General features: G+C 36.6%; 1 protein-coding gene across 1 annotated transcript in view; it reads left to right on the top strand.

Annotated features, from left to right (window-relative positions):
- The window catches only part of ADGRV1 (adhesion G protein-coupled receptor V1), a 786618-nt gene that overhangs the window by 415160 nt on the left and 356036 nt on the right, over positions 1-15422 (top strand). Inside the window, exon 79 of the mRNA XM_033919809.1 lies at positions 3147-3331. Coding sequence (XP_033775700.1) covers positions 3147-3331 — 185 coding nt within the window. The remainder of the gene's footprint in view (positions 1-3146; positions 3332-15422) is intronic.

Genomic DNA, 15422 nt, shown 5'->3' with positions numbered 1-15422 from the left:
ATTGGATACTGAGGATGCATTGGTATCAAAAGTGCTTCATTTACTCTCAACATCTAGCATCAACAGAGGCCATTGAATCTGATCATTATTCATGCCATGCCCAAAAGAAAGGAAGTATTCATCCACAACTTTGAGGTTATTATGCCAAATGGTATTTTCTCCTTTTTTTCTGTTGATGGAAGCCTGTAGATAAGGAGTTCTCATATGCATCCCATCTCCTTAAGCATCATATACAACTGTTTGAGGTATAGATTTAGATGCAGGATTGACATTTGAAGATCACATTTCTCACTTGACTATTATGGGGCATTTTACTAAAGCACACTAATAGATTTAGCATATGCTAATGATTAACGAGTTCTAAATGCCATGTAGCCTATAGGAATTCAATGGGCTATGCAGCATGTAATGCATGCTAAATCTAATACTGCCCCTTGGTAAAAGGACCCCTTCATATTTTGATTATTTATATCAGCTCTGTATAGTCCATTATTATTTTTCTCAAAAATATCATATATATACCTGATTTTTTAACATGTGAATTATTATAATACTTGTTTCAAGGACTACTTGCTAAAAGTCTGAAGAGATTAAGTGTTTAGAATGTAGCGGCTAGGCTGTTGACAGATTCTAGTTTACAGAAACGTATTTCACTGATACTTATCTCCTTTCACAGGCTTCCTATTGCAAAACATTATTTTTTTTTCCAGTTTTTGGTTTTAGCCTTTAAGATTTTCCATGGCCTTGTGCCTGGTTATTTTCTTAAGAAGTTGTTATCATATGTTCCTAAGCGCTATTTACATTTTTCGAGAGAGAGATTATTAGCCCTTCCTTCTCGTAGGACACTCGTACAGCTTGAAAGAGCAGGAGGTTGTGTTTGCTCCCATTTGATTTTTCTGTGGAAATTCCTTCTTCCTATAGTAAGCTGATTAATGGCCTATTGGGATTCAGATGAGCCATCGAAAGCTTCCTTTTTTGATAGTGGTTTTTGATAATTGGAGCACATTTTCTGGGTTTTATATTTGTTTAAGAGATTTTATTTTATGTTGTTTAGCTCTTTTTTTTTTTGTTACGTTTTGGATTATATATGGTTTTGATAAGCTGGCATGAGTGCTCTCTGGAGAGGAGCTAAATATTAATTTATGCTAGCTTTTAAAAAGTCACAGTAGTGTTTTTTTTTACCACAGATCAGTGAGGTAAATGCTCCAATGCTCATATAATTCCTATGAGTATTTGAGCATTTACCTTGCTGGCCCATGGTGGAAGCCTCTACAATGACTTTGTAAAAGGAGACCTTAATTTTTTTTTAAAAATTAAGTAGACAAGATGACAGCAGCAGGTGGGAAGTAGCACAAAAATTGCAGAGGAGTGACTCAAAAGCTTTCAGCTTAATTGTGGACTAAATATTAGTTAATGTTTCCATTACATCTGATTGTATAATTAGGTGATTTCTTTTTGTTTGCTTGCTTGATTGTTTCCAATCTTTTTCAAGTTATGTATGCTTGATTAAATTTAAAAGGTTATAAATTAAAAAAAAAAAAAAAAAAAGCTTTCAGCTTTTTCTAACCTGGAGAAGCTTCTCATATGGGTTCCATCAGTGACATCATTCATACTGTGAGGATTCATATCTTGATGTCTATGAACACTTGCTACAGGTACATAGCCTGTTTTTCTGCTAGTCTTCATTCTATAAGAGCTCATTAATGGGTATAATAGCCACTTAAACACATAATTGATTAAAATATTGCCATACTTGGCATACTTTCTTGTCATCTACAAGTGGACAGTTCCTTGTAGAATTGCTCTCCACAGGTCTGAGAAAATACAAACATTTACCTCTAGCAGGTCAGTATTCAGCTGTTGCAGTTTGTGTTTTATAAATATGGGCCTTGGCAGTCAAAAATGAATACAGTCAAACCTCAGTTTGTGAGAAGACGAGCAAAACATTCTTGCAAATCGTGACTCACAAACCGAGCGTTGATCGATTTGCGAGCATCGCAACCCCTCTGCCCGCCCACCCTTGAACGCCCCCCTCCCCCCAAGAACCGGCATCGCTCCCCATCCCCGCTTGCGAACCGGCATCCTCCGCCTGCTCAAATAGAAGCCTTACCCCATCTGGCAATGGCACACAGCTCACAGGACATGCTGGTGAACGAAGATCCTTCCTGTTACTTGGGCCTTGAGCATCTGCGCATGCTCAAGGCCTTCTGGTTCTTGCTCTTTCTGAGATTCTCAGAAATTGGCATCACATTGGCCATCCTCCAGTCTTCATATAAGTGGATTGCTATGGATGCATTTTTGGACCAATATAATACAGACAGTCCCCGGGTTAAGAACTTCTGACTTATGTCAGACTCGTACTTATGACCCAGGGTCCTGCCTCTCCCTTCCTGTGACAACACGCCCCCTTTTTCTACCTTCCTGTCCAAATGCGACCCTCCTCCTCGCTCCATGTCCCAATGCGCCCCTCCCAAATTTGTGCCTCCCTTCCTCCTTCCTGTGGGTGTTTACCTCTGCTGGCCGGCTGTCTCCTCCCAGCCACACTTCTCTTCGCAAAGCCATGAGATGTGGCTCCTGCCCACAGCCCACAGCTGACCCGGAAGCCTTCCCTCTGACATCAGAGAGAAGGTTTACGGGTCAGCCACAGGCCGCGTATAGGAATCGCAGCTGTGGCTTTGCAAAGAGAAGTGCGGCTAAGAGAAGAGAGCTGGCCAGAGGAAGTAAACTAAGGCCCCCTTTTATCAAGCCGCATTACAGTTTTTTTGTCACTGGCCGCTGTGGTAAAAGCTCCGACGCTCATAGAATTCCTATGAGCTTTTACCACCACAGCCTGTTATTTAAAAAAAAAAAACTAACGCTTCTTGATAAAAGGAGGCTTTAGTATACTGTAAATACTGTAAAAATAAAATTCAAGTACATCAATTCAAAGCAAAATGCAGCATAATATTTACTCATAGAGATTTTAATGTATGTTAAATAAAGTATCAATATACATGTAATTGAGCAACAGGAAGTTTGAGCTTCTCAGCTCACCTGTGTTACCTACTAACACTTCCAATGCTGATGCAACCAAAAGAATTGACCTCTCTATATTCTATTTTTATTTCTTCATATATATGATTTTGATCATATTTTGAATTTATCAGGTAACCACCGAAAGTGAAAAACATGTCCTCAGCAGTAAAAGCCGAAGTTTTTTCTATGACATTCTCTGTAGCCTCTGCAGCCCAAGCCGCAGGGACACCCGTGGTTACAGTCAGCTGGCTAAAATAGCAGAGAAATTTGCCTTTTCTCTTCTGACAGACACAATCTGTGGATCTCCTGGTGAAAGGTGAGTATTCCCCTGAAAACGGAGCATTGAATAAGATCAGTGTTAACATTTTTCCAGGTTTCTTATTTGTACATGCCAGGAAGAGTTATGCAGTGTTGCTTACTTTATAAAATCATCAGATTTTGGTTAGGTCTTGCTCCTTGAGTTGTCATTCCATCCCTGAAGCAGAGGACAGAAAAGTATAATGAAGTGTAAATTATAAAACTAGGGTATTTATTTTGCTTTATATAGAAGACCTGTTTCTGAATTTTGCAATAGGTGTGTAAATCATTTATGCACATAACTACAAATTAATTTCAATTATTGATACTTAATTCTAATTTAATGGCAAATAGCTATTTTACCCCCACACACACACCCTTTTACAAAACCAGGGAAGCAATTTTTAGCACAGGCCGGCACGCTGAACGTTCTGCGCTGCTCCCGATGCTCATAGGAACTCTCAAGAGTGTCGAGAGAAGCACAGAGCATTCAGTGTTCTGGCCTGTGCTAAAAAACACTTCTGCAGTTTTATAAAAAGGGGAGTTAGTTATGCATGTAAGGGACTCTGCATGCCCAGTTCCACACTCAGGGGCTGATTCTATAAACGGCGCCTAAATCGACCGGTGCCTAAGTTAGGGATCCTTCTACTAAGCCGCGCTAGCAATTTTAGTGCGCATGCTAGACGCTAACGCCACCATCGAGCTAGCGTTAGTTTTACTCATAGCCAGTAGTAGTAGCAGGGGATTTCAATGCTGTTATGGATCCATTGATGGATAAAAGTCCGAGAAGATTTATAAAATCATTAGGCCTTGATAATTTGGTACAATCTTGTGATTTAAAAGATATTTGGCGTATACTTCATTTTGATGGTCGGGAATTTTCATTTTGCTCCCATGTTCATAATTCTTTTTCTAGAATAGATTACATTTTTGTTTCTAATTAATTAGTACATCAAATCACACAGGCTGTCATTGATCCAATTATACTATCTGATCATGGTGGAGTGTGGATTGAAATTAAAATAATAGATCAGAATGGAAACAGATCTATATGGAGATTAAATAATTCATTGCTTGCAAATAATGAATTTTGTGAAAATCTTCTAGTAAAAATGAAAGATTATTTTCAAATTAATGATATAGAAGAAATTTCAGCAGAGATTTTGTGGGATGCTTTTAAAGCATACATTAGAGGACAAATTATTTCTTATTCAGCTTTGCAAAGAAAACAGGAACAAAAACAATTTTCAGATTTGGAAAAAGTGGTTAAGTCTCTAGAATCAAAATTAATTGAAAAATGGGATTATTTGACACAACAGGAACTTTTAAAAGCTAAAGGTAAATATAATGAAATTTCTTCTAAACTAATAAGGAAAGATTTGTTTTTCCAGCAAGCTTTGTATTATGGAAATTCAAATAAGGCGGGAAGAATGCTGGCAAATTACCTTAAAGCGAAAAAAAGAAAAACAAAAATAATTGCCATTAAAAATGAGAATGGTGAAATTTTGTCCCAAATTGAACCTATTATGAAACAATTTCTAAAATTTTATAAAGATTTGTATTCTTCTGAGTCTTACTTGGAAAAGAAAAAGGAAGGGTTAGAATTTTTAAAGTTAATAGAGGGACCAAAGATTCCTGAACATATAAAACGAAGTTTAGAGGAGCCAATATCCTTAAAAGAATTAGATACAGCTTTGAAATCCCTTAGGGTTGGATCCGCTCCAGGTGGAGATGGTTATACAGTGGAGTTTTATAAATCATTCCAAAACATCATAATGCCCTATTTATTAAATTTGTATCAGACACAACTAAATAAAGGTTGGCTTGTATTACAGGTACTATGGCAGAATCATTAACTATAGTTTTACCTAAGCCAAATAAAGATCCCACTTTGGTTTCAAATTATAGACCTATTTCTTTAATAAATGTAGACGGGAAAATTTTGGCTAAGACATTAGCATTAAGATTGGCTAAAGCTCTCCCTTTCATTATAGATATGCATCAAACAGGATTCGTTGCTCAAAGACATTCATCACATAATACTAGATTGGCATATCACATGTTGTACTTGACAAAATCCATTAATGATCCAGCCTTTTCTGTTTCATTGGATGCTGAGAAAGCTTTTGATAGAGTGGAATGGACCTTCATGTATCAGGCAATGGAGTGGTTTGGTATAGGATCCAGATTTATACAAATAATAAAAGCATTGTATAACTCCCCTGCTGTTAGATTGTATATTAATAATACTTTTTCAGAATGATTTATTCTGCAGAGGGGGGTTAGACAAGGATGCCCATTATCTCCTTTGCTTTTTGATATCGTTTTGGAACCCTTGTTGTTAGCTATAGAACAAGTGAAGGAGATACAGGGTATTCCGCATTCAGATAGAGAATATAAATTATCTGCGTATGCGGATGATATTTTACTTTATTTGAGAAATCCGGAAATAACCATTCCACACTTGCTTGAATTGATTGAGAAATTTGGAAAATTTTCAGGATATAAAATAAATTGGAATAAATCAGAAGTTCTTCCACTCAATGTACATTGTACAAAAAGTTTATTTGATTCATTTTCTTTTATCTGGAAGGAGGAGGGTTTAAAATACTTAGGAATTTGGATTACAAAAACAGTGGATGATACTATGAAAGTTAATGAAAAAAATTTATTGCAGAAGGTGACAGAAATGTGTGAGCAATGGAATCCTTTACATATATCTTGGTGGGGGAGAGTACAAACTGTTAAAATGATGATTTTACCTGTAGTTTGTTACCAAATGGGCATGATACCAATTTTTTTTCAGGGGGCTTTTTATAAAAAATTGGATAGGATTTTAACTAAATTTATTTGGCTCGGTAAAGTCCCCAGAATTGCTTTAGTATCTTTGCAAAGAACAATTGCGGAGGGAGGGGTAAATTTTCCAAATTTTTATAGGTACCTTCAAGCCTATATTCTGCATCAAGGTATGTATTGGATCCTCCCAGAGCCCATTGAAAATATACCAGATTGGTTTTGGTTAGAATGGAGACTCATGTTTCCTTTACGTCTGAGTCATGTTATCAGTATTCAAATGCCAAGGTTATATAAGGAACACAAAATATTTGTTGATACCTGGAAAACTTTAAGGTATATAAGTAATCTAACTCCTATTCCAATAAATAAATCAACGACTCAAACAATTTGGCTAAACCCAAAGATCAAGATTGGCGGTTTTAAAATTATCTGGAAACATTGGATGATTGCTGGAATTAGTATTTTAGAGGATGTAATGAATAAAGGTAAACTGCTTGAGTTTTCACAATTGCAAAATAAATTTGGTTTAAATAAATCACAATATTTCAGATGGTTGCAATTGAAGCAGGCCATTCAGGTGGGGTTCCCTGAATGGAAAAACCTTAATAATTATCATAGTATGGAATTTTTATGTTTTCAGATAGATTCCATGGGTCACCAGGCCGCAATGTGGTATAAATTGATATCTGGATTTGTAAATAAATAAATAAATAAATAAATGGTTTAAGAGACATTTGGAGCATTGAGATTAAGCATCAGATTAACGCATCTCAATGGCCACGACTTTGGTCTTGGAGGTTAAGGTGTACAATATCAGCATCTATGAGACAAACATGGTTTTTTCTTTTACATAGAGCCTTTTGGACCCCTGTTCATTTACATAGAATTGATAGCTCTAAGTCTAATAGATGCTGGCACTGTCATCTAGAAGCGGGGACATTAGATCATCTTTTATTTTATTGTCCATTCATATTACTATTTTGGAAATCAATTTGGCCTCAAATAAATAGGATGTTGGAAAATCCGGTACCCTTAACATATGATACGATTTTGTTTGGTACTGCAATGAGAACTCGGAGTCAAATCTCGTCAAATAATAACAAACTTTTATTTATATTGACTGGAGTAGCAGTTCAACAAATAACATACAATTGGAAGAATTATGACAGATTAAATTACAACTTTTGGTGGAATTCAGTTTGCCATATATATAAGATGGAGCGTACATTTGCAACACAAAAAGGATATATCGATAAGTTTAAGAAGATTTGGGGACCATTAACAGATTTTTGTTTCCAAGTTTCCAAGTTTATTAGTTTTTAATATCCCGACCATCAAGCAAATGTCTGGCCGGTTAACAATATTTTGAAAAGCTAAAAATTTATAATACGAAGTGAACGTAAATGACGTAGACTAGACAAACTAGAAAGTGAGGGTAAAAGGGGAAGGAGGGGAGAAGATTTTGTAATGATTGATATAATTTTTCCCATAATAAGATACTTGATAAAGGAGGGGGGGTAGGTTTATTCTCTTTATCATAAATTATAAATAAATTATCATAATAGTTATTATATTGTGTGCAATTAACAAAATAAGGGGAGGGAAAGGGATTCATAATTGAATAATAGTTGATAAAATTATTAAATTTTATATGATGTCTAAAATTATAGTAAGGATTATATAAGATATGTTGTATGTACAATATGTTATGGAGATATCAAGTGTATACTTAAGGTAATTGTATGAATCTTTATGACACACTTGTTGTTATATGAAAAATTCAATTTAAAAAAAAAAGTTTTTACTCATAGCACAGGGGGCAGTGCACGCTAATCTGCAGCGCGCTAAAAACAATAGCACACCTTGGTAAAAGGAGCCCAAACTCTAGCCTCTTCCCCCATCCAGCATGTGCCCTTGTTCTTTAGCCCATCCAGCATGTACTCTCTTTCTCTACTCCCTTCCTTTAAGTGTCCCTTCTCCTCCTTACTTCCATCTAGCATTTCCCCTCTCTCTCTATCCTCCCTACTTCTATCCAGAGTCTGCTCCCTTCTCTCTTCTCCCCACTTCCATTCACTGCCTCCCCCTTTCTCTCTCCTCCCCACTTTTGTCCAGTCTCTGCAGATTAGCACGCTCTGCCTCCCGTGCTATGCGTAAAAACTTAACACCAGCTCAATAGTGGCATTAGCATCTAGCGTGCGTGGTAATGCAGCACGTGCTAAGCGTGCACTAAAACCGCTAGTGCAGCTTAGTAAAAGGAGCCCTTAGTAACATACTGGAGGGGGGGAAGAGAGGTGGCAAGCTGTAGGTAGACACAGTGAAAAGAGGGAAATTGAAGAGTGGATAGTTAGAAAGAATCTAATCTAGACAGAGGCAGAAAATAAATTGAAGAGAGCTGAAAGGAAAAGGAGGAGAGCAAAACAGGAAATCCTGGCAAGAGTGTTAAGAGAAAACAAGGAAAGCAAAAACCAGACACTAGAACCTCTGCTAAAAAAAAAGCAAAGAAGAAAAATTAATTCCATTTTTTGTTTAAGATAAAAGTAGTGTGGTAGGTGTGTTATTAAATGTTAATAAATAAAAATGGAAATAAGGTGTTAATCTTTTTTATTGGACTAATTTTAATACCTTTTTGATTAACTTTCAGGGATCAAAACCATCTTTCTAAGGTCACAACAGGATACTATAACAGCAGTATACTGTCCTGACCTGAGGAAGGGGCTTTTAGCCTTTGAAAGCTAATTGAAAAATGTATTTAGTCCAATAAAATGATGTCATATTTTCTTTTCTTTTTTTTTTTTATTTACCGATTTGTATTTGTTAGTTTGTAAAGATTGGAGTATGTCAGTTTTTGAAATTTGTATCTGTTCTCTTCATATTTTGCAAAGTACGGGGGGACATGCATCACAGTTTCACTTTCTCTAGTGCTGCATTGTATGCAGAGTCTGGCTTCATGGGGGTTCAGTTTAATTTTAAATTTAATTTTTTGGTTATTTATTCTATACTGGGTGAAGGGCGTTCTGCATGTGTGAAAGAGACATGGCTTTATGTTAGCGTTGACTGCAGAATTAATCTTTACTAATCTAGTTTGTTTAATTTTCCAATCAGTGTATTGATGTTCTAGCACCCACTCAATTGTAAGATGTTATAATTTGAAATTTCATTTTCTGTACCTACTAGTAAAAACCTCCCCACCCCCTTTACAAAGCCAGGTTAGGCTTTTTTATCACCAGCTACAGCAGTATTGGCTCTAATGCTCATAGGAATTCTATGAAGCTAATACTTCTACAGCCGGCAATTAAAAAAAGCCTAACTCGGCTTTGTAAAAGGGGGGGAGGGTATCTTTGAGAATTAACTGGAAAGTTTGAATCCAGGACTCAAGAAGTTGAATACAATCCCATATTAACAGCTATAACTATAGTTGTAGAAGAGATTGGGAATAAGCTGGTAATATCAACTGCATAAATTAGAATTTTATAACTAACAGAACCCAATACTAGACCAAGAGAGGACATTATTACATTGACCAGTGTTGGCGACTGGGGTGAACTCTTTGGCACCTCACAATTAGATTGTCACAGTTACGATAGAATACCCTTGACTGATTGGGCTCGAGCTCCAAGCAATATGGTTGCCTAACCACTCAGCTCCAGAGTTTCCTTTTCAGATTCCTGCAATTTACCTCATTTCTTGCGACTCTACTGCTAAAAAAAATATAGTACACTGCTTCTGGACACTCGAGGTTTAATAATTTCAATTTCTTCTCAAATGCTGATTTCTAAGAGGAACCCCGCCTTTCAAACAGGATGGCGGTTGAAGATAATGGTGAAATCACACTGCAATCATTGATGACAGAGATCCAACGTACTCTAAAAATATTGGAGCTCTACAGAGAAAATCCAAAGAAATTGATTCTCTTAAGAAAGAAATCGAAGATCTAAACAACAGGGCAAGACAAAATAAGATTAGGATCTTAGATATTAAAAAAGGTCTGGAAGATTTGAATCCTGTGGAGTGTCTAGTGAATTTATTGCCCAAAATTTTGGATTTGAAGTTTGAGCCTTCGCTCGAAATAGAAAGTGTGCATCGTACGCCATCGACGAGATCGACCTCTCAAAAGTTTCCAAGGCCTATTATAATAAGACTTCTTCGTTACCAACAGGCTATTCAACTTCTATATAATGTGGTTTTCTTTACAATGTTGTAATATTGCATGTATCTATTATATATGCTATTATATGTAATGCATGTATTTGATATATTATTTTTTGAAATATAATAATTTTTTTTTTTAAAGTGGAAAAAAAAGATCATGGGTTAAAACAAAAATACAAAAAGAAAAGAATACCCTTGAACTTAACTCTATGGGCTCTTTTTACGAAGGCACGTAACGTGCAGAATAGCGCATGCTAAAATGCCGCACGTGCTAGCTGCTACCGCCTCCTCTTGAACAGGCGGTAATTTTTTGGCTAGCGCACGCTATAGCGTGCACTAATTCAATGCATGTGCTAAAAACGCTAGCGCACCTTCGTAAAAGGAGCCCTATGTCTTTGACGATTATTTTAAAAATTTATATTTTGCTCTATTAATATTTCTAGGCAGATTCCAACAAACATGCATAACTTAGAGCTCCTTTTACGAAGCCGCACTAGGACCTTAATGCGTGGAATAGAATGCACTAAATTGCCACATGTGCTAGCCGCTACCGCCTCCTTTTGAGCAGGCGGTAGATTTTTGGCTAGCGCATGCTAATCCGATGCGTGTGCTAAAACGCTTAGTGCACCTTCATAAAAGGAACCCTTAGACAAATACATTAAAACAGCAATTACTTAATAAACTTCAAAACACTTACCCCCTTCTTTTACAAAGCCACACTAGCGTTTGTAGCGTTGGCCAAATGTTAAGTACTTACATACTTGCATCTCTAGAATACTGTAAATACTATTTATATAAAAAAAATTTCTCGCTACATCATGCAGTTCTGTGCGAGTTACAAAAATACATTCAGAATTAAAATTTCAACAATAAAAAAAATACTTATTGTGCAAATAATACATAAACATCAGTTCAGCTTCCTTTCAGAACTATCGTACAGGAGGGGAATCATTCAGAAAAATATTGCATAAACAATTCAGTTTTTATCAATTTCCTAAAACTTGTATCATTTTGCTGTGCATTATTTTTACTTTAGGTACATAATTCCCTAGAGTGCATATAGTGTGTATAATGCCTTCAGTAATCTCATACAGGGGGATCATTATTCCCTTTTAAGCTATGCTAAGCATGCAGAATCTGAGTAAAATTCAGAATAGCTATAAAGTAGAATCAAGCAAGTAGGGAAAGCAAGCCGTGTATGGCTCATTTCAACCTCCCTGTGAGTGTGTATGTATCTGTAAGAAGTGCTCACAAGGTAATGTCATAGAAAATTTTGCTCACGTCAACTTAGTCCTTTTCTTTTGAAGAAAAATTTTTGCTCACTTCACCTCAGTCATTAGAAAGAACATTAATTTCCAGAGTGCAATGGCAGCAATGCCAGAGGAGTCAGTCATGCATGTGTGTTTGTGTAGAGAAACAAGCTGGTTTTGAGAAGGGGGGGGGGGCTGAAAAAATAAAAAGGAATGCTCTAGAGAGGTGTTGAGTCCTGAAATCTTATGGATGGAGTGCTAGGTGATTGTACAGTTATGACTGGGGTTGTGAAATGCGCAGTCTGTATCTGGCAGGAAAAAATAACAGGATTAAAAAAAGGATCGAGTCACTTTGTGGGTATGAGCAGTGGTAATATAAAACTGAGGGTACACATTGCTGTATGTCTTGAAACTGTTGGTAATGATTTTGTGTGGAAGAGTGAAACTGAGAATGGTGTTGTTTGGCTATGGTTGATTTACATTTTATAAAATCTGAGCGTGCAAAAGTACAAGTCTTCTAAAACTTGCAGGGTGAAAATTGAAAATGGAAGGTGCTACAATTGCAAAAAAAGAATTGAAGAAAAACTCAGTTTTGTGAAAGGTAAAAAAAACTGTAATATTTTATATAAAATGTATTGTATATTTAAAAATAAACTGTGAACAGCCTCATTCTTCCTGCTTGCTAAGTGCTGAAAAGGAAGAACATTCTGAAACACGTTTATTTGCCAAAATCCTGTTTATTTGTGATGAGAGCACTGGCTGCCTCTACTGAGGAGAAAAAAGATGATTAAATACTGATTGTCATTGGTGTGGAATGAATGATAAGTGAGTTTTTACTGGGAAAATTCATGGAGCTGAAGTTTCCTGAATAAACCTTTACAAGGAAAAGTTTGTGTGGCCTAAGTTGTGAATGTAAGATGAATGTAAACCTGAGCTAGTTTAATTAAATCCATGCTGTGATGATATCTAATAGTATTTAGTGAAGGAGAAGAATTTAAAGATGTGTAAGTAAAGGAAAGGGATGTTTTGGTGAGAGATGGAAGATTTGTCAGGAAATGCCTTCAAATCTTTCTTTAAGAGTAGCTGTGGTCATTATTTTAGAAAAATATCCATGCATATACAGTAGTATTTACAAATGAATATCACAGAAAGCCGCTATTTAAAATAAGAACATAAGCACTGCCGTGCTGTGACAGAGCAAATTTTCATCAAACCCGGAGTCTTGTTTCCAACAATGACCAATCCAAGCCACAAGAACCTGGCAAAATCCCAAGAGTAAAACTTATTTTATACTGCTTATCCTAGAAATATATTCTCAATAATTGTTTCAAGATATCTCAATACAAAAATATTCACAGAGTCCAGTGAAGAATTCACCCGGTTAAGATGAGTTCTTAATGAGGTCCGGAAGGGGTATCAGACAGCCCAACAAACAGTAATGTTTGAAGGGAATAACTCTTCATTTGCCCCACGGTACCTCCTCCTCCTTATTAATTCTGCTTTTTTTCTTTTTTTTGCTTTTTATCAATAGTTACTGTCACGTTTAGTCATTTCTAGTGCTTAAGTCTTATTATTTCATACAATTATTCATAAATCTCAATTCTGAATACTTAGCTTTCAGCCTTGAAAAACATTCCCCTGAACGCCAACGCGTTTCGAATTCTTTGTCAAGGCGACATGGGGAAAGCTATTGTTGTGAACATACATTACATACCGCCGCACAACTTATCAAAGTCTCAACAATAGCTTTCCCCATGTCGCCTTGACAAAGAATTCGAAATGCGTTGGCGTTCAGGGGAATGTTTTTCAAGGCTGAAAGCTAAGTATTCAGAATTGAGATTTATGAATAATTGTATGAAATAATAAGACATAAGCACTAGAAATGACTAAACGTGACAGTAACTATTGATAAAAAGCAAAAAAAGAAAAAAAGCAGAATTAATACGGAGGAGGAGGTACCGTGGGGTAAATGAAGAGTTATTCCCTTCAAACATTACTGTTTGTTGGGCTGTCTGATACCCCTTCCGGACCTCATTAAGAACTCATCTTAACCGGGTGAATTCTTCACTGGACTCTGTGAATATTTTTGTATTGAGATATCCTAGAAATAAGCAGTAGCTTTTCTAGTTTTTCTCAAGTCCATCTTAATAATGACTTATGGACTTCTATTTTAGGAAATTATCCAAACTTTTTTAAACCCTGCTTAGCTAATGGCTTTTATCACATTTTCTGGCAATGAATTCCAGCATTTAATTACATGTTGAGTGAAGAAATATTTTTTCTCATTTGTAGTGTGCCTTCCTGAATTATCAAGGTGAGGGAGGAACTGATAATCTTGGCAGAGCCTGCAGAAGAAATTGAATTCTTTTTTTTTTTTTTGGTAAAGGTTAAGGGGTAGACAATGACAGATCTGGAGCTAGGAGTGGGGAATAGGAAGATTAGTTCAGGGTAAGGAGGGGTTACATTTGGTTAAGGCAGGGGCTTGTTGCTGGGGATAGAAAGGAGTTTAGAGTAAGGGAAGAGGAGATTTTTGGTGGAGGGGCAGGGAGTTTTGGTGGGCAGTGGAATTAAGTGTTGGGGGAGTTGAGATGATGGAATAGGGCTTGGAGTTGCAAATTTGGGTTCCCCCACCCCTCCTTGATGTGAATGTGGCACTGGTGGGGGGTAGGGTGTTGTGGATGGGGATGGGGCATTTTGTGGGGTGGATGTGGTCAGGTAAAGGTGTGGGGGGGGGTTTCACAACTTGGTGGGGGTAGGAAGGGCCTTGAGCAAGATGGACAATTTGTATAAAAGGAAATTCAATGATGTAAAGTTTAGGTGTGATGAGTAAATGCTCGGGGGTGCCACCATTCTGAGCCAGGCAAGATTGTTATATCACCACAGGGCTCGCTTAAATGAAAGTTAAAATGAATTAACTCAATGTTGTGGTTTGGGAAGTTATTGGGATGAGATAGAGGCTGGGTCAGCACCGACTGGTCTTTAAATATGAATGAAATGCTGCTATTTAAGGGTTTGAAGAGTTCAATGTGTTAACAAGCTGCAGCCAATTTCCACCAAATACAACTGAGCTAGTATGATTAATTAATTAATGCCAGTGAGGTTGTATGAGTGAAGTGCAAGTGCCAAAGTTATGTAAATTTACTTCTTGGTAGCTTCATTGCATTCATCCTAATCCTAACATTTTTAGAAAGTGATTCAGATTTACTCGTTTCACTCCACTCCGTATTTTATAGACCTCTATCATATCTCCCCTTAACTGTCTCTTTTCTAAACTGAAGAGCCCTAAACTCTTTAGCCTTTCCTTAAAGGAAAGTCATCCTATCCACTTTATAATTTTCATTGCCCTTCTCTGTATCATTTCTAATTTCACTATATAATTTTGAGGTGTGGTGACTAGAATTGCACATAGTATTCGAGGTATGGTTGCACCATGGGGATGTATAAAGGCATTATAATATTCTCATTTTTGTTTTCCATTCCATGCCTAATAAGTCCTAACATGCTGTTTGCTTTCTTAGCTGCGGCTGCACACTGAGCAAAGGGTTTCAATGTATCATCAATGATGACATCTAGATGTTTTCCTAAGCAGTGACTTCTAAAAAAGGAGCCCTTAATTACCTCACTAGTTATTCCCATCTCTAGATAATTTATACTCGTAAATATTTTAAAAAGTAGTTGACCAAGCACAGACCCACCCCCCCCCCCAGTGAACCCCACTATCTGTCCTTCTCCATTAAGAATACTGATCATTTTCTATCTTTTAAAGCAGTTCTTAATACACAATAAGGACACTACCTCTTATCCTATGACTTTCTAATTTCCTCAGTAGTCACTCATGTAGTACTTTGTCAAATGTCTTATGAAAATCCAGACATACAATATTGACCAGCTCACCTTTATCCACATATTTATTCA

Source organism: Geotrypetes seraphini, chromosome 1 (genome assembly GCF_902459505.1).
Source record: "Geotrypetes seraphini chromosome 1, aGeoSer1.1, whole genome shotgun sequence".
Lineage (NCBI taxonomy): Eukaryota > Metazoa > Chordata > Amphibia > Gymnophiona > Dermophiidae > Geotrypetes > Geotrypetes seraphini.
This window is presented reverse-complemented; position numbering and strand designations above follow the sequence as displayed.